The sequence below is a fragment of the Mastigoproctus giganteus genome, chromosome 12, assembly GCF_048544385.1.
Source record: "Mastigoproctus giganteus isolate SK-2022 chromosome 12, ASM4854438v1, whole genome shotgun sequence".
NCBI lineage: Eukaryota > Metazoa > Arthropoda > Arachnida > Uropygi > Thelyphonidae > Mastigoproctus > Mastigoproctus giganteus.
This window is the reverse complement of record NC_143586.1, coordinates 35,542,884-35,568,637: the sequence shown is the minus strand read 5'-3', so window position 1 is coordinate 35,568,637 and position 25,754 is coordinate 35,542,884. Positions and strand designations below refer to the sequence as shown.

Here is a 25,754-nt window from a genome sequence, read left to right as displayed (position 1 = left end):
TTTGTATAAGACAATGGTCAGGCCACACCTTGAGTACTGCATACAGGACTGGAGGCCTCATTTTAGGAAGGATTTAGAACTGCTGGAATGAGTACAGAGAAGCGCAACAAGATTGGTGAAGGGAACAAAGTTTTGCAAATTGTAGTGTCTGGAGACTAGGTACTTGCAAGGTGATCTGATTGAGGTGTATAAGGCCTTGAGTGGTTTAAACAAGCTCAATAGTGATGGGATTCTTCCTTCCGCTTGAGTAAGTGATTAATTGCCTGAGGTGACAATTTCAAATTGAGGAAAGAGTTGCAGAATAAATGTGCAGAAACTTGCCTTTAGCCAGCAGGTGATTGATTGCTGTTACAAACTTCCATCTGTCATTGTGAAAATTGACAGCTTAAATAGATTCAAGGAAGAACTGGACACTTTTGGAGTGAATGGATAGGTAAAATGGGAGGTTTTTTTTTTTTTGCTGATGCTGTATAAGCTTGCTTTCTTGCATCATATGACAGTATTAATATTAATGCTGATTATCTGGAGATCAGCTTTAAGGAACTGGTGGTGGATATTTTAGAAATTTCAGCTATTTGTGTGGAGCACGTTTTATTGAACTAGAAGGTATAATATTGTGTACTGTCACCATAACTCTAGACAGGAAAAGTGTGTGTGAAAGAACAGACCCGGTGGAATCCCAGTATTAGATGAGAAGTTAAAGACGGCATCACATAACATCACATGCAGAAAATAGTCTATCCAATTGCAAAAAAAAAAAAAAAAAAAAAAAATAAGGTGGAAGCCTGTTTAGAAGTCCTTCGTGGGGAAACACTATCAAGACTACTGACACTATGCTGCTGCAGCAGGATCTGGAAAGGTTGAGCAGATGGGCTGAGAGGTGGCAAACGAAGTTTAATTTGTTTGTTTGTTTGTATTGAGGTTTAATGGCGCATGGACTACGCGGGTCATAATGCGCCAGTTCATACGGTGTGATGTGTTTCAGGGGTGTTTACTTTCAATTTCAATTGTTCATTTTAACCTGATTTATACGTTCTTGTGTTAGTCTGTTGCTTATATTCATTTCCTTAGAGGAGGTGGTATAAATTGATAGCTTTAAGAAAGTTGAAAACATCTGTGCAGTCATGTTTATTTTTAAAAAGATCTGTTAGTGTAATGGCGTCATGTGTCTCATAAATATCTTTGAAGACTTGTTTACGTTCATTTGTATATGTAGGACAGTCTATTAATATGTGTTTTACTGATTGAACGGTGTCACAAGTCTGGCATCGTGGTGGTTCCTCTGCTCACAACAAAAATGAGTGCGTAAGATGGGTATGGCCGATTCTTAGCCTAGTGAGTGCTGTTTCTTCTTTTCTCAACCTTCGACTGCTAGAAATCCAGTTTTCAATATTCAGCTTTATTCGGTATAATTTGTTTGCAGTTTGCTGATTCCAGGTTTCTTGCCATTTCAACTGGCAAATACGCCATATCGCAGGCTTGTGAAGTTTAACATTGACAAATGTAAAGTACTACACATGGGAAACAGCAACCCCAGAGCAACGTATCAACTCTGTGGTACTACATTGACAGTGGTAGAGAATGAAAGGGACCTGGGGGTGGTTGTGCAGGCAGATATGAAATTCTCTAAGCAGCGCAGACGGGCTGCAAGAGTAGCTCATGGTGTATTGTCAATGATATATAGGAATTTTTCTAGCAGGGATAAGGAGGTGATTATTCTCTTGTATAAGGCAATGGTCAGGCCACACCTAGAGTACTGTATACAGGCCTGGAGGCCTCATTTCAAGAAGGATGTTGAGCTGCTGGAATGAATACAGAGAAGGGCAACAAGATTAGTGAATGGAACAAAGGGGTGCTCTTATGAAGAAAGGCTTAAGTTTTGCGAATTACAGTGTCTGGAGACTAGGCACCAGCGAGGTGATCTGATAGAGGTGTACAAAGCCTTGAATGGTTTGAGCATGCTCAATGCTGATGGGATTCTTCCTCTTGCTCAGAATAATCACCTGAGAGGGCATAAATTCAAATTGAGGAAAGACAGATGTAAGATAGATGTGCGGAAATTTGCCTTTAGCCAGCCGGTGGTTGGTAGGTGGAACAGACTTCCATCCCTTGTCGTGGAAGTTGATAGCCTAAATAAGTTTAAGGCTCAGCTGGACAGGTATTTCGAACGAACAGAGGGGTGAAGTGGAAGTGGTTATTTTTTATTTATTTATTTTACTTTATTTTTTTTGGCTGATGCTGCATAAGCTTGCTTTCTTGCATCAAATGCCTCTACTAATGCTAATAAGATCGATGCTTAAGTTTCACTGAACTATTTGGTGAAACTCAAGTATTTGATAATTTTATTTATTTCGTATGATGTGATCAATACACAAAAGAACCAGTTTTTTCTTGCTTCTTTCATGTATCGTGGCTGGGATATCCAACCAACCAGTTGGTTTGGCACCATCGTGATATCGAGCCTGAGGCAGGAATCGAACCCGTGACCTTTGGGTTGCCAGGCAGGCACTTTACCTACCCGGTCGACTATTTGATCATTATATATAAGCAGTCATTAACGAGATGGAAGGTTTCATGATAATGTAAGATGAATTCCTCCATTTGGAAGGAGTTGAGGATAGATGCAGTGGAATGTTAATTGAAGGAGAACAGTAGAGTAAGATGACACAAGTCAATTCTGGAGCACAGGTTTTAAGGCCATGTAGGAAAATGCCATCAGGTCCTGATTAGTTTTTACTTCCAGTATCCTTCTGTCAAAAAAACAAGTCACACTGAGTTAGAGAAAAATTAGCATGCTAATAAGTCATCTTTATCTTTAGATAAGAGTACAGTAGTGGCAGGATGTAACAGAGGTGGAAGTATTGGTGGATCAAGCCCTAACTGCAATGACAGTTTAAGTATTAACACATCTTGGAGGAATATCCAAACTATGAAACAGAAAGGCTGACATTGTCATAACTGGTACGCTATAAGCACTGGTTTGGTTTTTTTTTTTTTTTTTAGGAGCATTAGCAACTAAGGCCATATTGCTCGGGGATATGCGGTGGTCATTCCTTGACCTTTCCGCATACTCCGTATTTGGTGGTGACGGGCTCGAACCCCGGTCTAATCAAGAAGCGTGTGCTACGCACTGCTGCTCCTTCCCACCTGGCTACGGAGACGCCACTTCTATAAGCACTGCTGATGCTATACAAAAAGAAAACCCACCTTCTCAATAAATACAGTCAGTTCTGCTATAACGTGGTACGTGTTCCCAAAAATCTCTGCATTATGGTATTTCGCACATTAAAAACAACAGGGCTTATGAGAAAAATAGGGATGGGGCAGAGCACTAAAAACAGTCTGGCAAGTAAAACACTAAAAAAAAAGTTAGAAACCCAATAAAATTGCTAACAGGTTTAAACATTTTAAATTTCTAATAAATAAATGAAATATTACAGTAAATATAGCACTTTACCTTGAAAAGATATAAAGTTTGATATCTGTTCACTGTCATTTTCTTTTTGTGGATTGCAAAATTTAAAACAGTAAAAAAGATAAGCAATCAATAACGACGAATACGGGAAGCACAAATTGCACAAGTGAGACAAGTTTACGAAGCTTAAAAATAGGAATGGAGAGAAGATTCTGAAAATTTATTTATGTTTTTATTATGACTGAAGATTTCATGGAAGGTGAAACACATTTCACATTAATAATAAAAACCCACAGAATTCTAGCTATCAATATTATGGCAAATGCAATAAGATCGAGTTTACTCCCCATTTATAATTAGATTGCACTAACTGAAAAGCCCCGGGAACTGCAAATAGTTTTTATTTATGGTAGTGACCTCCAGAAATGTGCTTGTCTGCTCACACCTCACGAAATTTCAGTTCGAACAGAAAAATGTGAGCTCCTGAAACACGAGTTGGCCTACAATATCACCGGTTATCTTGTGAATACAATGAATGACAACAGTGTCTCTGACCAATACAACTACAGTAAATGGGAAATATAGCTGTCACACATTTGTTGTTTGACAATTTTTAAGCTTCATAAACTTGTATGTATTTGTCGCACAGGTCGCCACGTTCAGCTTGGTGCTGGGTTTTGCATTCACCTAGTGTTACTTGCAGATGAAATCACGCATGAGAAAATAAAAAAAATCACGTTATACTCTCAGTTTCCTAATATATCAGTCGTGTTGGAGCAAATTCGTGTTTTGAAAATGTGCATTATAGCAGAACTGACTGTAACTGCATTTTTGTTGAATATTACAATGAGCCACAAAGATGTAGAGGATATTTATATAAGATTAATCTCTTAAATGAAAGAGATTAGCATTAGTAGAGGCATATGATGCAAGAAAGCAAGCTTATTCAGCATCAGGCAAAAAAAAAAAAAAAAAAAAAAAAAAAACACACCACTCCCATTTCACCCCTCCGTTCGCTCGAAATACCTGTCCAGTTGAGCCTTAAATTTGTTTAGGCTATCAAATTCAACAACAAGTGATGGAAGTCGGTTCCACCAACCAACCACCCGCTGGCCAAAGGCAAATTTCCACACATCTATCCAGCATCCGTCCTTCCTCAATTTGAATTTATGCCCTCTGAGCTGATTATTCTGAGCAAGATGAAGAATCCCATTGGCATTGAGCATACTCAAACCATTCAAAGCCTTATACACCTCTATCAGATCACCTCGCCGGTGCCTAGTCTCCAGACTCTGTAATTTGCAAAACTTAAGCCTTTCTTCGTAAAAGCAACCCTTTGTTCCATTCACTAATCTTGTTGCTCTTCTCTGTACCCGTTCCAGCAGCTCTACGTCCTTTTTGAAATGAGGCCTCCAGACCTGTATACAGTACTCAAGATGTGGCCTAACCATTGCCTTATACAAGGGAATAATCACCTCCTTATCCCTGCTAGAAAAATTCCTGTATATCATTGACAAGACAGGAAATGCCATTAATGGCATTTTTATTCATGTCGTCCCAGTTATGAGCACACAATCCAATCCTTTGTTTAGATATAATACATCTGCATCACACCTAAAAATGCCAAATATTTTTTGAGGCTATCTAATAAGACATTGAGAATGTTTGCATAAAAAAAAAAAACGAAATTTAAGTTTGTTCAGTCTTCTCTAGAATGCCTGGATGCCTTTCTCATTTCTTCCATTTATTCATTCACAAATTAGCCTAATTAAATTTAAACCATTTTCATAGTAAAGAAGTTTTGATTACATAAATTCTTAAATTCCATAACCATTAGACTCAATTTTTGATACATACTGTTATTTGAGGCTGAAATGTAGGTTCAAAAAAAAAATAATTTTTAACATCATATACTTAGATTTCAGAGAAGTTCTTAATAGTTGCACATAATACTTCTATACAAATTTGGGGAAGTGTGGCATTAAGGGTGATAGTAGTAGTAATAGAGGCTACTAGGTGCTAGATAACACTCATCAACTGGTGCAATACAACCACTTTGCTTATTGGAGGCTTGAAGTGATGGAACCCATGTTTAGTCTCCAGAGCTAAGTTCCGGTCAACCCTTCCCCATCTCTTTCATCACGCGGTATGACTGATGACTTTTGAGGTTATGATGGACTTCATGGCAAGATCCATTCTTCCTTACATTTCGAGGGTACAGCTCTAAAACGGTGTTCACAGGCCACCTAGTTAGGACACCGGACTGAATCTATTGGTAACTCTCTAGGAGGCTTCTAGATCAGCTAGGGTATAATGCTGCTACCTCTACTCTGCCAGAGTGACTGGAGGGAGTCCAAGTAGTGTGTATGTGGCAGCCATTGTTCAGGCCACGTTATGTCAAGGATATGGGTATGTTCCTACCATGTGTACGCCATATCCAAAAATTTCATTACTTCATATAGCATGCCCCCCCACTTTTTCTTACTATTGAATACACCATGAATTGTCAAACTAATAGAATAAGCTTATCTGCAAAAAGATCTAAACCTCCCAAACACTTCCTAATTCATTTCACAAATATACGTGGTCTCAGTTCTAATCTAAATGATGTCCATTTCCATTTGCAGTATGCCAAACTCCATGTACCTTTTCTGACAGAATCTCAGTTATTGGTTGATTCAACTACTGCTCAACTCAGTTGCCCAAATTATTCACTGTACGATTCGTTTCAACTCAAAGGTGGTACTTGTGCATATGTCCTCAAAGGTGGTACTTGTGCATAATTCCAATATTCCCTGTCAGAGACTTGGTAATTTGGAATCTCCTCTATTCGATCTTCCCTGACTTAAAATCTCTCTACCTCATTCTGTCAAATTCATCTGTTGTTTCTACTGTTCTCCCAACTCCACTAATCACTTTTATCTCTTTGACTTTCTCCAGTCCAATTTTTTTAAAAGTAAGGTAATTTTCCTTGGTGATTTTAATGTTCACAACTCCAACTGGGTTCCGTTTTCTACTCACACCGACCCAGCTGATCGAGATGTTTAGGCTTTTGCAATTACTAATGACCTTGTACAGATTTTTCATTTACCTACCAGAGTACCGGACAATCCTAACCATACAGCCAACACGCTTGATCTTTTTCTCACACAAACAACCTGTCTAAGTACACGGTCGAAGTGAGTGGTCCTCTAGGCACCTCAGATCAACTTGGTGATTGTCTCTTCTCCAATGGAGCCTTTATCTCATGTCTATTCCCAACCTCATATTGTTTGGCATTACAAGAATCAAAATGGGGTGACCTGTGAGATTTCTTTTCTTTTCCTTGCTCAGATTACGGTTTTAAAACTTCTGATGTCAACGTTTGCTCAGATCTTGTCAGTGAAATTATTCTTTTAGGAATAGAATCCTTTATTCACATGTCTCCACTTTAAAATCTCGTCCTTTATCTAAACCCTGGTTTTCCAATAAATGTACTACGGCTGTTCAAGAGAAGAATGTTGCATATCACAATTGGCTTGTTTCCAATTCTTCAGTTTCATTTTCTGCCTACACCAAAGCTTGCAACAATTGTAAAGCAGTTATTAATCAGTCCAAACTAGATTTTTCAACAGACTAAGAGTAGAAAACTTGTTTCTTGCCCTAATGGTACACAAGCATTCTGGTCTCTTGCCAAAGGTATTGGCTGCAACTTTTGCCCATCTCTGCTCCCACCTCTGTCAAAACCAGATGGTTCTGTTGTCACTTCAGTCAAGGATAAAGCGGACCTGCTAGCATCCCATTTTTCTTCCAGCTCATGTATTAATGATCTTGGTAAAACACCTCCAACCATTCCCAACGTGCTCCATTCAATGCCTCCTGTGGTCTTCTGTCAAAAGGATATCAGAAGGATTTTGATGAATCTTGATGCTAAGAAAGCTCCAGGTCCTGATGGTATTTCTCCACTTGTTCTCAAAAGCTGTGCTCCCGAACTTACTCCTATTCTTTGCCGCCTTTTTTCACTTTCTTATTCCAAAGGTGTTTTTCCTTCTGCTTGGAAATTTGCTCATATCCAGCCAGTTTCTAAAAAGGATGACAAATGCCTCCCTTCCAATTATCGTCCTATTGCAGTTACTTCTACTGTTTCTAAAGTAATGGAGAAATCATTAACCGCCAACCTCTTAACCTATCTAGAAACCTTCCATCTGATTAATGATCGCCAGTATGGATTCTGTCAATGCCAATCCACTGGTGATATTCTGGATTATGTTTATGGACAATTTTTGTCCATTTATGGACAAATTAAATGGAAAAGTTCGGTGAAACAAGCAGTTGCTCTTGACATCTCAAAGGCTTTCGATTGTGTTTGGCATAAAGGTTTTCTAAACAAACTTCCATATTATGGTTTGCCAACTGTTTTTTGTAATTGGTTATCTCCGATCGCTCACAAAGAGTGATGGCTGTGTCTCTTCTAACTTCTCCACTAATGCTGGTGTCCCCCAAGGTTCCGTTCTTTCCCCACTCTTTTCCTCTTGTATATTAATGACCTTCTTCCATTGGCTAGAAATGCTATCCATAGTTTTGCTGGTGATAGCACATTGCATTCCACTTTCCAGTTTGAGAAACTTTGCCCTGCTCAATCAGGTTCAACTTCTCGAATATCTCCTACCAATTCCTTAAATGCCAATCTCCAGGTAATTTTCCAGCGGGGCAATGACAACTTAGTTGATTTCAATCCCACTAAAACACAGTCTTGTCTTATATCTCACAAAAAGGATTCTTCTGCTCTTATGCTTATCTTTGGTGATACTGATTTCTAGGTAAGATGATATATTTCTTTTATGGATTACCGTGACTTCTAATCTCTCTCTTAGCACAAGCACATTACAATTATTGCTTCCTCTGCATCTAAAAAACTTGGCTTTCTCTTTCGCTCTCGGCGTTACTTTTCTTCCAAATAGCTATTCACTCTGTAGAAATCGCAAATCTGCCCTACCATGGAATATTGTTTCCACATCTGGGGTGGTGTCCCCAAAATCTCTCTAAGGCTTCTAGATTCCATTCAGAAGAGGGCAGTTAGGTTAGTTAATGACTCATCTCTAACAGCATCTCTCCACTTCCTGTCTCATAGATATACTGTTTCTGCTGCATGCTTTTTCTACAGATACTTCCATGGGCACTGTTCTTCTGAATTGGCTCCTATAATTCGTGCTCTCTCTTTCAAAACAGTCCGAACAAGTGCCACCACCAGTCCATTTACTGTCAGACTTCGCAGAACCAAGTTTTCATCTTCCTTATTTATTCATTCAACTGCCATTTTCTGGAACAACTTTCCTTCATATGTATTTCCTGAAAATTACAGTCTACAGAGGTTCTAGTCTAATGTCAACAAATATCTTCTTTTGTCTTCCCAATCTCCAACCCAAGCATGGTACTAAGTACTATAGGTTCTAATACCTCTCGTATTTGGGGTTTTCATAAAAAAAAAAAAAAAAAAAAAAAAAGAAAAGCAGGTGATGCAAGAAAGCAAGCGTATGAGCTTATGTAGCATCAGCAAAAAAAATAATTTCATACATCCGATCCCTCTAAAAGTTTGTCCAGTTCCTCCTTGAATTTACTTATGCTATCAACTTCCACAATGACAGATGAAGTTTGTTCTAGCAATGAACTACCCGCTGGCTAAAGGCAAATTTCCACACAGCTATTCTAACAACTGTCTTTCCACAATTTGGATTTATGTCTCCTTAGGTTCATAATCTGAGCAAGTGGAAGAATCCCATCAGAATTGAGCCTTCTGAACCCATTCAAGGTCTTATATGCCTCAATTAGATCACCTCACTGGTGTCTAGTCTCCAGCAGTTACAATTTTCAGAACTTAAGCCTTTCTTGGTAAGAGGACCTCTTCGTTCCCCTCACCAATCTTGTTGCTCTTCTCTATACTTGCTCAAGCAACTCTACATCCTTCCTAAATTGAGGCCTCTAGACACCTGTAGGCAGTACTCAAGGTGCAGCCTGACCATTGCCTTATACAAAGGGATAATCACCTTGTTTTTCTTACTAGCAAAATTTATGTATATATCATTGATACGTTTCTCTGGGGTTACTTCTACCCATATGCAGTACTTTGCATTTGTCAATGTTAAACTTCAGTTACCACTTCTACCCAACTTTTCTAGATCATGTTGCAGTAGCACACTGCCATTACTCTATCATTACCCATCAACAACCCTGCCAACCTTTGTATCATCTGTATACTTGGACATTAAGCCTGATATACCTTCATCAATATCATTGATAAATATACAAGAAACAGTGGACCAAACACTGAACCCTGGGGGACTCCACTAATAACATTAGTCCATGAAGAGCAGTGTCCATTGATTGCCACTGTCTTCTCCCTCTCAACCAACCTTTTATCCATTATAGCAACTTGCCCTTAATACCACACTACTCCAATTTGTACAGTAGTCTTCCATGTGTAACATCTGTTACACATGGAAGACTTTCCTTTCTTTTCTTACATCTATATCAAGTGTGCATCTTACCATTATGTGACCACTTCCAACATTTATTTCATTCAGGACAGTAACATCATTCACGATATATCTTCTGTTAGTGAGGATGAAGTCGATTTCATTAGTTGTTAATCCATTTGGGCTCTTCCGTGCCCACTTTCTGTTCATTCTTTTCTTGAAAAAAGTGTTTATTACTGACAATCCTTGAGATTCTGCAAATTCCACAAGTCTTTCACCTCTTTCATTTCTTTTACCAATTCCAAAATTTCCTATAGTTCCCCTTTCTGCACTGTTTTGTCTACAGCACATGTGCACCAAAGCATACAGAGAATGTCGGAAACAGAAGCAAGAACATTGCAGTCTTTCTCATAATTTTGGTGGATGGCCTCTGACAAAGACACTGAAATTGTGAAAAACACTGCAATATAGTCTTATTTTGGTTGCCTTTTCATATCTTATTTTAATTTCTTCCAACTATCTGTCTCCTTTTTATATCTTACCTGGTCACCGCATCCTACCATATATTGCTACATTTCTTATCCATTTTGTCAAATCCACTTCTTGTGTATACCGTAGATTCAATAGGAATAAACAAAAAATCTTCTTCACACTTTCTTCATACCATAAATATATATACACATTATGGCTGTAGGGTACGTTTGCTAATTCAGTGTCCCTGATCCATAATTAACGCTCGCTACAGTTACTCTATGCTTACTTATCTTCTTAATACTATTATTATATATATATACATACAGTAAAATCTCATTAATACAAACTCAGTTTATACACAGTACTCGTTTATATGAAGCATATACCATTTCCCTGCGAAAGGATATAAATATATTCAATTATTACAAAATTCAGTTAATATGTATTACAAAGTTCTTTTTCACCCCATGAGAAATTAATATTGTCATTTTGTATGTTTAATACAAATCTTGGCAGAGCGATCTGATTATTGTCCCTGGCCACCTGGCTCCCTACTTTCCGAAGGATGGCACTAACTTGTTAGAAATTAGTTTTGTGTAAACAAAAGTAGTATATGATAGCTACAATGTCAAGTGCACTCTGAAAAACATCTTTCTGAAGGATGAATTGTAAATTAAAAAAAAGAATAAAAAGTTTTTCTAAGTTGTTTGCATGCACTCCCTCGCTCTCCACAGGAATAAGGTCAGTTGCAATTGTTACCCCATTCAAAGAGTCTTTTGCTATCACATACAGCAATCTATTTTTTGTGTCATTTTGTCTGAGCTGATGTCTATTTTGGAACTTGTCTTTAAATTAATTTAAAATTTGTTTATATTAAATCTTATCTAGCAGCGTATGGCGACAAAACGAAGACAGACCAAATTAAGCCTGGAAATTAAACAAAAATTATACAAGAGCCTTATTAATTATTGGTGGGATATATTGAATGGTGTTAGCTCTCGAAAAAGTGTCATTCAATGTATCCGATTATCAATAATTAGCTGCATAATCATTATTTTATTTGATTCTATTTTATTGCTAATTATATGTTTATTTCTAGGATATATATAGCAACATAAACCAACACAGGCTATCTTAGTCTTTATAGGTTCTTTTGGCCTTATGGCCCGCTGAGTACTTTTGTACCAATGTTTTAATACACTTTAAGTACATGTTTAGTACCAATTATACTCTTACAATAGTAATTATATATATATATATATATATATATATATATATATATATATATATATATAGCAAGCTACATTGTGTCAACCAGTCTAAGAAAGTGCGCTCCATATCTTCAACTTCTCAAATATCCACTGCCAATTCCTTAACTCAGTGATGGTGGCACCCCCAATAGTAGCAAACATTGGCAGGTCACTTTAGCATTAGCATTAGTAGAGGCATTTGATGCAAGAAAGCAAGCTTATGGAACATCAGCCAAAAAAAAAAAAAAAAAAGAAAGTAACATAAATAAAAATAACCACTTCCACTTCACCCCTCTGTTCGTTCGAAATACCTGTCCAGCTGAGCCTTAAACTTATTCAGGCTATCAACCTCCACGACAAGGGATGGAAGTCTGTTCCACCTACCAACCACCCGCTGGCTAAAGGCAAATTTCCGCACATCTATCCTACATCTGTCCTTCCTCAATTTGAATTTATGCCCTCTCAGGTGATTATTCTGAGCAAGAGGAAGAATCCCATCAGCATTGAGCATGCTCAAACCATTCAAGGCTTTGTACACCTCTATCAGATCACCTCGCTGGTGCTAGTTTCCAGACACTGTAATTCACAAAACTTAAGCCTTTCTTCGTAAGAGCACCTCTTTGTCCCATTCACCAATCTAGTTGCCCTTCTCTGTACTCGTTCCAGCAGCTCTACATCCTTCTTGAAATTAGGCCTCCAGGCCTGTATACAGTACTCTAGGTGTGGCCTGACCATTGCTTTATACAAGGGAATAATCACCTCCTTATCCCTACTAGAAAAATTCCTATATATCACTGACAATACACCATGAGCTACTCTTGCAGCCCGTCTGCACTGCTCAGAGAACTTCATATCTGCCTGCACAACCACCCCCAGGTCCCTTTCATTCTCTACCACTGTCAGTGTAGTACCACAGAGTTGATACGTTGCTCTGGGGTTGCTGTTTCCCATATGTAGTACTTTACATTTGTCAATGTTAAACTTCATTTGCCACCTCGAAGCCCATCTGCTCAACCTTTCCAAATCCTGTTGCAGTAGCATAGTGTCAGTAGTGTCCTTGACAACCCTGCCAACCTTCGTATCGTCTGCAAACTTGGACATTAAGCCTGATATACCATCATAAATATCATTTATAAATACAGAAAACAATAAAGGACCCAATACTGAACCCTGAGGGACTCCACTAATAACATTAGTCCACGATGAGCAGTGTCCATTGATTACCACTCTGTCTTCTCCCCCTCAACCACCCCTTTATCCATAGCAGCAATTTGCCTCCAATGCCACACTGCTCCAATTTGTGCAGCAGTCTTCCATGTGGCAACAGTATCAAAAGCCTTTCTAAGATCCAAGTATATAATATCAAAGTTATTCCCTGCATCCAGTTCTTTTGTGACTGCATCATAGTATCCAATCAAATTGGTCAGGCAAGACTTACCCTTAACAAAACCATGCTGTGTCCTAGCTATAACTGAAGTCTTGTCTAGATGATCCTGCAGTGCTTCTTTAACCACTGCCTCCATTAATTTTCCGGGAACAGAAGTTAAACTCACAGGTCTATAATTACTTGTGTCAGCCTTTGATCCCCCTTTGTGAATTGGGGTCACATTTGCACATCTCCCGTCCGTGGGTACCTCCCCTGAGTCCAAGGAAGTTTTTTTTTTTTTTTTTGGTAGTTGTTGGCGCATCGGCTTCTGTGGCCATATTGCACCTTCCAAGGTTTTTGCAGACTTTGATCCAAGCCCGAGGCGGGAATCGAACCCGCGACCTTTGGGTTGCCGGGCAGGTACTTTACCCACTCGGCTAGCCCGGTCGGCCCTCCAAGGAAGCTCTCATAATTATGGCTAAGGGTTTGCTTACTTCCTTTGCTGCCTCCTTTAATATAACTGGATAGATCCCATCCACCCCAGGTGCCTTTCTTGACAGGTGATCTGCCACTTCAATTTTCAAAATTTATTTCAAATTTTGCACACTTCTGATCTGATTGATTGATTGTCCCACTCACTGTTTTTGCACACTTCACACAGCATGCAAAATTTTAAATTACAAATGTTGCTTTCTGCAAAGTAGCACCCATCTTGGGAGAATCAGGTGTTTTCCTGTCTTTACTATGTGAAAATGACAAATCATTAAAAAAAAAAAGAAAGTTTTCTTTAAATTCTTTTGAAATGTTTATTATCTCAATGTTACAATAGTTTAATATTTTACAATTGTTTTACAAGCTTTTATGGATCTCTCCTTTATACTCAGTGGTGGGTTCGGTGGTCGCATTGCACATATACGTGCTCTATACACTTTACGATGCTCACTATTAGCTCCCCATCTTGAATTATAAATTTTTTTTCTTTCAAAATTTTTTATGAAATACGGTAGAGAATGACAAAATATTTTATTCTTTAAATTGGAATGGTAGAAGCTGAGATATGGCAATTTAAAATGTAAACACAACACACATGCGAGTTACAGTGGCCATGTTGAAGCATACTGATTGCATTCATGCAACGAATCATTTTGTGTTGCATTTATGGTGATTTTTGTCAATTCTCCCATGTGAATGGGAGAATTGACCATGAACAAGTTACTCCCATGTGAAAACTGCCTGGGGTGCACCTAAAGAAGTTTCACTAAAAAAAAAACAAAAAAAAAAAAAAAACTAGGAAATGCTGTAGATGTTTATTGAACTAGTAAGAGAATAAAAACAAGTAACCTGACACATGTAATTCAAAACTTTGTAAACAGTCACAGAACTCTCACTAAATTACTCTCGGTGTTGGGGGGGGGGTAACACTTTAGAGGACTATAGTTTTTTTTTGTATTTAGGAAGGTCGAAAAAATTTCAGATATTTCATGCCTAACAAATAACAGTTAACACAGGATAATTATTTATGAGAATCACCTGTCAGGTGACATGTGATTCTCATAAATGTTAAGTAATCACCTCAGCGATGCCCCGTTAAGTAATCACCTCTGTGTAATTCTGCAATATGGAAAAGAAAACGTAATTAACTTCAAGCACTCTTAAACTCAGCCCTGTCATATTTCTTGCAGAGAAGCATTACTTCTGTGCTTATCTTCAATAACACTCACATCTCTAAACAAGATCATATCTTTCTTGGGTTTATCTTTGTTGGTTCAGATTCATCTTGATATCTAATCATCTCTCATGAAATAAGCAGATCATAAATATTGCTTCCCCTGCACATCATGAATGTTTTCTTTTTCACTCTCAGCAGCTCTAAATAGTGACTGACTCAAGGAATCTCAAATCTATCCTATCATGAAATATCATTCCCAAATCATTGTGGTGTCCCCTAAAGTTTCCATTATAAAAATGTCATTTTTATAATGGAAATGGCACTACACTTTCATTGTTATAATAATCAATTTTGAACGCCTTTGTAATTTTTCTAAAACGCATTTCTGGAGGTCACTAACATAAAACAATTTGCACTTTCCAGTTTATTGGGCTTTTCTGTTAGTGCATTTAATTATAAACAGGTAGTAAACTTGATCTTATTGCATTTGCGATAATACCGATAACTGCAATTGTGCGGGTTTTTACGCTATTATGATGAAATGTGTTTCCCTTCACTCAAATCTTCAATCATATAAAAAACAAATTTTCAGAAACTTCTCTTCATTCCTATTTACTTACTACAATGGTGAAGGGACCAACAGAAAACAAAAGAAAGCTAGGAAACAAAACAAAATTGATTTAGAAATGAAGGTGATTAATTAAGAAGTACAAAGCAGTGCAAAGGTTTGTCATCTATTGCACAGAATTAGGTCTCTCTGCTTCAACAGTGAATACAATTTTAAGGGACAGTGCACGTATAAAAGAACATGTTAAATAATCAACAGCGATCACAAAACAGCATTCAGGCACTATATTGAAGATGGAAAAGCTATTAATAATATGGATGGAAAATCAGACTCAGAAGCAAGTGCCCTTGAGTCCAATGGCCATTCAAGCAAAAGCAACAAGTATATTTATGAAGATATTAAGGATAAGTATGGCGAATCCCAAGCCAAGTTCGTGGCAAGCAACGTTGTTTAAAAGGCTCAAGCATCGCACTGGTTTCCAAAACATTATGTGGTGAAGTCGCCAGTGCCGATACATATGTTATATATAGGGATCCACAATTTTTTTTGACGGGGTCTGGGAACTTTTCTGAATTTTTGAAAGGGTCCGTAGATCTCAGTAGTTTGGGAACCACTGAGCTGGAGAGTTCATTCTGGCAATGATGCTCAAAAGGTAAAACTTGCTGACATTATGCCCATTTCCTCTCTCTTTTTTAATTTTATAATTTTGTAATTTTTCCTGCGTAAAAAAATTTAATAAATAATTCTTTTTACATGTTCGTCGAACATTTCTTTTTTGCTTCAATCAAATTCAGTGTGCATAGTTGCGAGTGCTGCATAAGCATTTTGGGAAATTCCGACTTACGCAGAGTTCCGCGGAACGCAACCCTTATGTAAGTTGGGGAGTGGCTGTACTTCGAATACCATGTCCAAGTATGGAGACTGCACTTAAAATAAGACATTGAACTTGTCAAAATGGTTGAAAGATAGACAGCATGCCTGGTTAGATCAGCAAATGGGCTACAGCTCTCAAATCAGGTCCTCAGCCCTCAATCCACATGACAAAAGACTTTGAATATATAGGCTACAGCCCTCAAATCAGGTCCCTTCTAAAGGAAACCTAATTGAGATCTATAATGGCTGAGAGTGGTCAGTAATATGAATGAAGGTGAAATTTTGACATTTAATAATGATTCCCAAATTGGGACCATAATTTAAAATTATTGGGATTTTAAACTGAATTATAGGAAGATTTCTTTTAGCTAAAGAGTTGTTGATTACTGGAATGTTACCTTCATGGGTTGAGACTGAACAGCTTGGGAAATTCAGTGGTCAACTGGATAAACATCTATACAAAGATATGTTAGTGATACATATGTATGCAGTACATTACATTTCAGGCATGTATGATTTTGTCTTAAATTAATTGAATTTCTTTTTCTGTGATTCACAGAAGTGAATTAAATATAGTTACCTTCTTATCAATTAATTAATAAGATTATTGGAATGGCTTTACAAATATTTTTAAAAGGCCCAAATATAAAATTTCATGAAAATCCATCCACTGTGGATGAATAGGCAGACATATGGACATGGTAAAGACAATAGGCACTTACCATATGCAGGGTGTCTCAAAAATATTGGTACAAACTTTTAGGGGAGGTAGGTAACATCTAAAGAAATGCGAATCGCATAGGAACCCATAACCGGAAACGTCATGAGGAAAGTAGTAGCAGAGGCACAAGAAGCAGAAATGGCACAAGACAGTAATTAGTGGCAAATATTTATTTGACATAATATTCGGATCTCAAAAAATCCTCAGAGAATACCACATAAAATGCGTGCAGTTGCCTGGTAGAAACTTATGTTCTCTAGTTTCCAATGTAAAGACGCAGCAGTGTAATATACCGCATAGCCTGCAAAGACTGTGACAGCTGCTACATAGGAGAGACTTCGAGACTCTTCAAGACTGCCTTGCAGAACACGACAGAGCAATTCACCTTGCTGAGACCGACCAGTCCGCAATTGCGGAACACTTCTGGTCCACCCACCATGACCTCAATCCCAAGCAGGACTTTGAAATAATCGACCACTCCCGACACTTTCGCCATCACCTCTGGTTAGAATCACTCAGTATACAGGGTGTCTCAAAAATATTGGTACAAACATTTATTGGAGGTAGGTAACACCTAAAGGAATGTGAATCGCATAGGAATCCATAACCGGAAATGTCAGGGGAAAGTAGTAGCAGAAGCACAAGAAGCAGAAATGACACAAGACAGTAATTAGAGGCAAACATTTATTTGACATAATATTAACAATGGAGTATGAGATGGATGCATTTCATGATGTTACAACAGATGCTCAAAGGTTCCACCACGAGACGCGATGCATGTGTGACACCAACGCAGCATGGATTGGCGGACACGGTCGAACACATCTGGAGTTTCTTTGACAGTAGCAGCAGCACAGACAAGTCTCGCCACGAGATCCATTTCCGTCTCCACAGGCGAGTCATACATGATAGATTTGAGGTTCCCTCCACAGAAAGAAATCAAGGCTCGATAAATCAGCTGAGCATGGGTGGCTAGGTAATGTATCCACCACGGCCAATCCATCGACGCCCAAAACACCTGTTCAAATGGTCACGAATGCACCTTCCATAATGGGCAGGTGCCCCATCATGTTGAAACCAAATATTGCGTCTCACATTTGCTGGAACATCGTCAAGTAACCCATGGTAGAAATTTTTCAAGAAAGATCCGATATTTAGCGGAGTTCATGCGGGATGGTACCAGGTATGGGCCGATTAAGCAGTCACCAACCATACCTGCCCACACATTTATTGCAAAGCGATGTTGTGCCGCATGGGGCACACACTGTGTGGGTTGTCGTGAGCCCACACATGAGCATTGTGCTGATTGAATAAGCCTTCCCGAGTGAAATAAGCCTCATCCGTGAACAAAAAATATGCTGGAAAATTAAAGTCTTGAACACTTTTTTGGAGAAACCACTGTGCAAAAGCCACACGTGCAGTATGATCTTGGGGGAGCAGTAAGAGCATGTATCAATGCATGCTCTTCGTGCGGCGATTACCGTGCCATTTACCGACTTACAGTGACGTTTCCGGTTATAGGTTCCTATGTGATTCACATTCTTTTAGATGTTACCTACCTCCCCTAAATGTTTGTACCAATATTTTTGAGACACCGTATATATGTTACGAGAAGGGGTAGTTTATTTTATGCCGACTGGGCTAGCTGGGTGGGTAAAGTGCCTGCCTGGCAACCCAAAGGTCGCGGGTTCAAATCCCACCTCGGGCTTGGATCAGAGTACAAAATGCAAAAACCTTAGGAGGTGCAATATAGCCACAGAAGCCAATGTGCCAACAACTAACAAAAAAAAAAGTTTATTTTTTTTGTACAAACTTAGCGGTGATGGGCACTGTTCAGAGGAAGCTTTAGCCTATACCATGTTAATCCATTCTAAGAAGTGTTTTCTTGATGGTTACAGGTCTTACACTTATCTATAAAATCTCACAAATCAGCCTTTGCAATTTCTTTCAAAAATTCTCACATCTGTTTCAACTATTAACATGCTGAGGGCATGTTAATAACCAGTCATCCCAAGCCAGGCAGAGCATGATTAATGGTGGTCTGCCTAGCTTGGGATGAATGTTACATTATCTTTCCTTGGCATGTGTCCAAAAGATGATTTTGTGTGCCTCGCTCTGCTATCTGGAAAAAAGGATATGCTCTATGTGACAACCTACTATCACACCTCTTGTGGAGAGAACTAGGTCCTTTTCTCATTTTATTTTGTTTTAGGTTGTCACATAGACAAATGCTAATTTATTTTGATTTTCTTTTGTAGAGGATCTGTGTTCTCATTTTGAATTTAAAATCAATGGTGTGAATTTACACCAAACAGGACAGTGTTGGCTATTAAGAAGTATTTTTGGAATATTAAAATTTTAGAAACTTTATATTTTAAGCCAGAAATTCTCTTACCTGAGATTTATTCAGGAATGGCTGGATCCAGGTAAGATGTAATTTGAATAGTATTAAAAGCTTTAGGATCAGAGCTTGCTTTTATTGGTGTGAATTTACACCAAACAGGACAGTGTTGGCTATTAAGAAGTATTTTTGGAATATTAAAATTTTAGAAACTTTATATTTTAAGCCAGAAATTCTCTTACCTGAGATTTATTCAGGAATGGCTGGATCCAGGTAAGATGTAATTTGAATAGTATTAAAAGCTTTAGGATCAGAGCTTGCTTTTATTCCTTCATCCTCTTACTAGGTTTATTTCATTTCAAACTACTCTAATTACACCTTACCCTGATGCAGCCAGTCCTGAATAAATCTCATGTAAGAGAATTTCTGACTTAAAATATATTTCTAAAATTTAATATTTCTTAATAGCCTACACTATTCTATTTTGTTTAAATTCACACCATTGATTTTAAATTCAAAATGAGAACACAGATCCTCTACAAGAGAAAATCACAATAAATTAGCATTTGTCCAACTTTACTAAAATTAGTGGGTCTCAACTACACAAGTTGTCTGTCCAATATGTCTAAAAGTTGAGACTAGGATTTCCATAATTTTTTACACTGGGTAGATGTAACTGATTCTAACATATGACCTCTAGAATTAACCATTTCTTCCTGGGAATAAATTTGGCAAAAATGATTCAAATGATTATACAGCACCAAGGAAAAAGGGGGGAAATCATATTTTGAAGATAAATTTCCACATATCTTCAACCTTCCTATTTCAATTTACTTTACACAAAAGAATAAAAATGGCATCAAAATTAATTTACTCATTACATGTAATCCTCTACTGGTAATACTGCTGAACGGAACAAATTGGCTTGAGTGCATCTATCAGATGATATTTTTTAATAACAAAAACTTTTTTTGTTGAATCAAAATGTTTTATTAAATTAATAATGTAATTACATAACTTATTGGACTGAAATTTCTGGGGATGAATGGTTTCAATTTATGTATGTTTTTGGGTTTGTATGCTTTTTATTCATCTTTTATTATGGCTCTGCCCTTTAAATTTTCATAAAGTTGCTGAATTAACTGAAATTTGTATGCACTATTTAATAAATTTTAAAAAAAAAGTCAACTTCTTGTAAATAGTAAATTAAGCAAAAACTTTATATCCTTTCTAACTAGAGCATATCAGGCATGCTCTATCAAACTGAAAGTTGGGGAGGAGGATCTGGTTGTCCATCTCATACAAGACACACTATCCCTGAAAGCATAGGGTCACTAAATACACTCTGTGAAGACATGCTTACTGTCCAAGATAAATGTAAAATGCAATGTAGAATGAAAGAAGAATGAACAAAAGGAAAGAATCAGAGTGTGAAAGACAGAGAATGGGCTGGGCACTGAATGATAGAGTGAAATAAGAATTGAGGTAAAAGGAATTAATATTAGTTTTGGTGGAAGACCCAGCAAGGGAGCAAGAGAGTGAATGAGTGTTATGATAAAAAAGTGAGTGAAGGAATGAAAGAAATTGCCCACAAGAACACACATATATAACAACAATATATTTATTAGAAATACTAACAAATCTCGACTATATACTAACAACACAAATGCTGCAACCCCCCCCCCCCCGGGCTTGCAAGATCTACAGCCAAGATCTGCACTTTAACCGAAAGTTATTAGTAAGTTGAAGTGTCCAGGGAAAGCAGTGCAGTAGGAAAGAATTGAGTAAATGCCAGCAGAATAAATGGGAATATGTCTGTGAAAAGGTTCTTCTCCTTCCAGTCACATAGTTCCTCGAGGAGCTGTTGTGGCCACCAACAAATTCCTCTAACTGCATCAAGCATGTGCTATATGAGCAGTGAAGTAGCCCAGTGGTCAGGAGCGAGAGTGCACAGCACGCGTTCCTTGAGTGGACCAGGGTTCAAGCCTGTGACTACTAAATACGATAAATATTTGTATTGGCGATTTATTGTAAACTCTACTGACTTGGTTGTCGTGCCAGAGTATAAACAGAAAATTTATTTATTTATTGCAAAATGTCACGCCCAAAAGTTCACTGATCCCATCCTTCCATCTAGTTGCAGATTTTACAGCAGTTTTTGGAGTTGGTTTTGTTTTGGTCTCTGTGGGGCATCAGATAATGTGATGGTATGCCATTGCCTACCACATAGCCGATTTTGAAAGGGGCCAGCTTTAAGGTGAAACTGTGCAAATCACATATTGATTAATTTAAGTGTTTACTAACCCTTAGTTATTAGATGTTTAGTATAGTAAGTACACTATATACCATTGCATTCTCCCCCATATGAGAACAAAGATGGATGTTTAAAAAAAAAAAAAAAGTTGTATAACCTAACAGAAAACATAAGAAAAAAAAAAGCATAAAACGGTATAAAATGTAAGAAAAAACTATAAAACCAGAATGAGAACAGAATCAATGAGGATTATGAGTGGATGAAATTACCCACTTTCCCCCAGTGGATGATGGGTAGAGGGCCATAGCAGTCCCCTGCCTATCCGAGCAGACATCATGCTATTGCTAATTAGCTGGCATGGTGTGGGATGCTGACACTAACCAACAGAGCTTGCCCCTTGGCCAGTGTGGGAAAGAGCACCACTGCAGGCACTCTAACATAGGGACCCTTTTCCCTATGACCTTTCATTTCTACCACCTGGGTTTGTTGTTCTTTCGTTCCCCCTCCCTTCACCTGGTGGGTAACCCCACTGCCATCTGTCAGTGGGGTTACCCACAAGAATGCCCATCCTGACCTGGGGGCAGGATGGGCATTCTGGTTAGGGTCCCTCTTCTTTCCCCTCTTTCAACCAGGCAGGCATCTTTACTACTGCCTCCCTTTCTCCTCCGTCTCCCCACTATCACTTTCATTTTTTACTGGGCTTTCCTTGTCTATAGTCTTGGCTAACCCAGGTTTGCCCCACCAGGGTATTTGGGGGAGACCCTCCTCGTCGTGCTGGATGGTAAACTAGAGGTTTTTGTGTAAAAACACAGGCCAAATGAAACCCCCACACTAATACTACACGAACACTCATTAACCTACTTACATAAATCTGACCTTCACAGAGTTTTGTATTCATCACATTGCTTGATGCAGAGTTCAGGGAATTCCCCCCCCAGAGCCGCATTACAATTAACACTATGTCAATGATGAATCTGGACCTACTGCTTCTGTAAAATGGTAAACATAGGGAACTAATCTCTATATCTTACAGCTGTGAGATCTCCTCACTGGAATATATGGAGATTGTTTAGCCTCTGGCAGCAGTTACTGGGTGGAATTTGGTTTCCATCTGGTCTAAATTAGGGAGATTCCAGTGAAGGGCATTATCCCTACTCAGAGATTGTATATGCATTTTGGAATTAGTTCCAAAATGCATATACAATGGACATACTTGTCATTGTGCTTACAATGACAAGTCCCATTCAGCCACATGGTTACCTTGGATCTACCTTTTCCTGACTCTATTCTTCCTATTGCCCTACATATCAAATAACCATTCACATGGTATCTTGATATCCTAAAATTAATATTCGAATGATAAACACAAAATGCACAAATACAAAACTGTTTTCATGAAACAATTGCAACTCCTGATCACCTGGTATAAATCAAAAAATATATATTGTATTGAAATTTTCACATTTTACAAAGAATGTTCAATATCATTCCTAAGAATATTGTTGTTATTTGGTTTTTAGGAGCATTAGCAACTAAGGCCATATTGCTCCGGGATATGCGGTGGTCATTCCCTAACCTTCCCGCATCCTCCGTATTTGGTGGTGACGGGCTCGAACCCCGATCTAATCAAGAAGCGTGTGCTACACACTGCTGCTCCTTCCCACCTGGCTATGGAGACGCCTATTCCTAAGAATAATGGGATGAATAATAAACTGTTGATGTTAGTATGTTACAGTTTTATTTTACAATTAACACTTATTACTAATAGATGTAATTAGGGCTATGATGCACACAGGCTTTTCAGACCCAGTGGTCCTCAAATTGTGGTGGTATGTGGACCTTTGAGCTAAGCACAGATGGTAAGAACCACAGATAACCACTAATCATACAAGCCACCATTGGTGCATTGAGCTCCAGCACTAATCCACACAGCTTCACTGGCTATTTCTCTTGGAGCACACATGACCCTACCCACCACTCCTCAAGGGAGTGGTCATTGACCCGACCCTCCCCAAAGCCCATTTGTCCCTTAGGGAGGGTCAAAATCCATCCAAGACAAGTGGGCTTTGGGGGAGACCCACTTTTCTAGTCCCACCCACAGTAATAGAAAAGCATAAGCACCAAGTTTAATTTTCTAGGCTCAATCATAAAACATGAGTGAAAGCCCGGTCCTTAAACTCTGTTGATCATAATTACACCTAATCTTTTAATTTAGCACAAGTTCCTATACACCAAAAGAACTTTTATATTTTGTTAAAAAATTCTGCTTAAGTTATGCATAATATTTATTCCTGTAACAATATCAAATGTTCTATTTATTTTATAAATCTTTTCCTTCAAATATTAATAGTTATTTTTCATTCAGCCCCATAGACATATTTCACCATTAGGAAAAATATCAATCAGTCATGACCATTAGAAGTAATGTCCAAGTGGGGCACAAGTTAAAGGAGATACTTATTGAGCATCATATGTATATGCATTAAGGAACATACATGTTGTTCAATTATTCCATTTGCATTACTCTATCAGTGACAGTCACACATGAGGAAAAAAATATACAACCATCCATCCTCTTCATATGTTCCAGAAGTCCACTCAAAAGTCACTAATCCACACTCACAATAAGAAACAATGAGCAAAAATTCTTTTAAACGATACATATAAATGGGACATGGAAACTGTAGTAGGGATACACACGTGGTATAAGTTATTGTCAGCCACTTATTAGTTTCCTCTAACCTATTTTTTAATTATCATAACTAGGGGGTATGAACAGAAGGGAGTTCATTTCAAAACTAAATGGATTTCATGTAGTCCTATACAAACACAAAAGGATATTCTTATCAGAAACAAAATTGGGGGTGCCCATAAATTTGCCTGCAGAAACAAGGCATCTCCAGGTGGCCAAATTGAAGAGTATAATGCTTTAAAAGAGCTAAGTAAACTAAATGCTGATGGCATCTTTACTTTTTGTGAGTTAAAGCCCACAACAGTGTTGTGGGCTTTAACTCACAAAAACTGAAAGAGGATTGCTGCAGAACAGATGTCCAGAAATTTGCATTCACCCAAAGAGTAATCATCTGTTGGAGCAAACTTCCAACTAGTGTTATTATGGTGGTGAATAAATTTAGGGAAGGTATGGCCAAATTATTGGAAGCAGTGGGCAAGTGATTTATTATTATTATTTTTTTTTTTGTATTAATGCTGTATAAGCCTTGCTTTGTTGCATCACATTGACAATACTAATGATGGAAAAACGTGGACGCACAATTTTTCATGATTTATGAAGTTAACATATAGTGAAAATAAATGCACGGATTTATTGTTTTTATTTTCTTCTTTCATTTCGTTCTAAAAGAAAGGGACGAAGGAGTGACGATAGGCATTAAATTTTAGGAGCCTTTTCTTTTTAGTAGTACAACTAATAAGAAAAACTTTTTAATTCAATCTTTGACAACGATTCTCTACACATTCCTCGAAAGTTACTCAAACTTACATTTCATTGATAATGTACAGATTGAATAAGGCAACAGTCGAGTTACGACTTCCGGAGATTTCTAGTGCCGTATTATAGTCCCACAATATTAAACCTGTTTGCTAACAAATAAAAAAAATATTAAAAGTAAAGTTATTTCCATTGAGTAATATAATCGATGTTCTAAACCCCACCAAATGTTTATCCAGACTTCACTAACAAAACGACAGTTTTCCGTGAGCAGAAAACTGATAACCGGTAACTTGTCTGAACCCACTACTACTACACCGATGTAAACTGCAGCGTCGCGAATGACGTATATTTATCCCGGTTGGAGGTTATATATTCGACATTAGTAACAAACCCCCCGATCTTGATACACCTTAGATTTCATTAAATCCTTAAATTCTAAACTCAGTTAAACAAATAAATGGCACAACTAGTCCAACCTGACTTACCACGCTAGTTGCTGCCATTTAACTTAGTTTTTCATAGATGTACGCGACCTAATGGGCTTCGATGAAGCCGAAGCCAGCTGCACAACACTCCTTTATATAGATGACGGTGATCCTCCACTGCTGCTGTAGGGGATAGTCCCGTGACATCAGATAAGACTAGAACGCCATCTTCCGTCACTTAATGAAAACAGCATATAATACTGTATACAGTATAATAAAGAAAAACAACTTAGTGCAAGTAATAGACTAAATGTTTCTTCTGCAAGATGCCGAAGAAGGGGAAGGAAAGTGGAAGCGTAAGAAAATAAGACATAACGAGATGAAACGATATCAAAAATGCTAATGGTTTGATTAATATGATGATGTAATACTGATCATTATTAGAGAATACCAGCATTGATATACATATAACTACAATGTGAATATTGTGCAAAA

The 25,754-nt window shown here is 37.9% G+C and overlaps 1 protein-coding gene across 1 annotated transcript in view; it reads right to left on the bottom strand.

The window, feature by feature from the left end:
- The window catches only part of LOC150076878 (transcription initiation factor IIA subunit 1-like), a 130,800-nt gene extending 105,355 nt beyond the window's left edge, over positions 1 to 25,445 (bottom strand). The window contains exon 1 of the mRNA XM_090386101.1: positions 25,320 to 25,445. Within this exon, the coding sequence (XP_090242227.1) occupies positions 25,320 to 25,337 (18 nt within the window). The 5' untranslated portion in view covers positions 25,338 to 25,445. The remainder of the gene's footprint in view (positions 1 to 25,319) is intronic.
- Between the last annotated feature and the right edge of the window lie 309 nt (positions 25,446 to 25,754).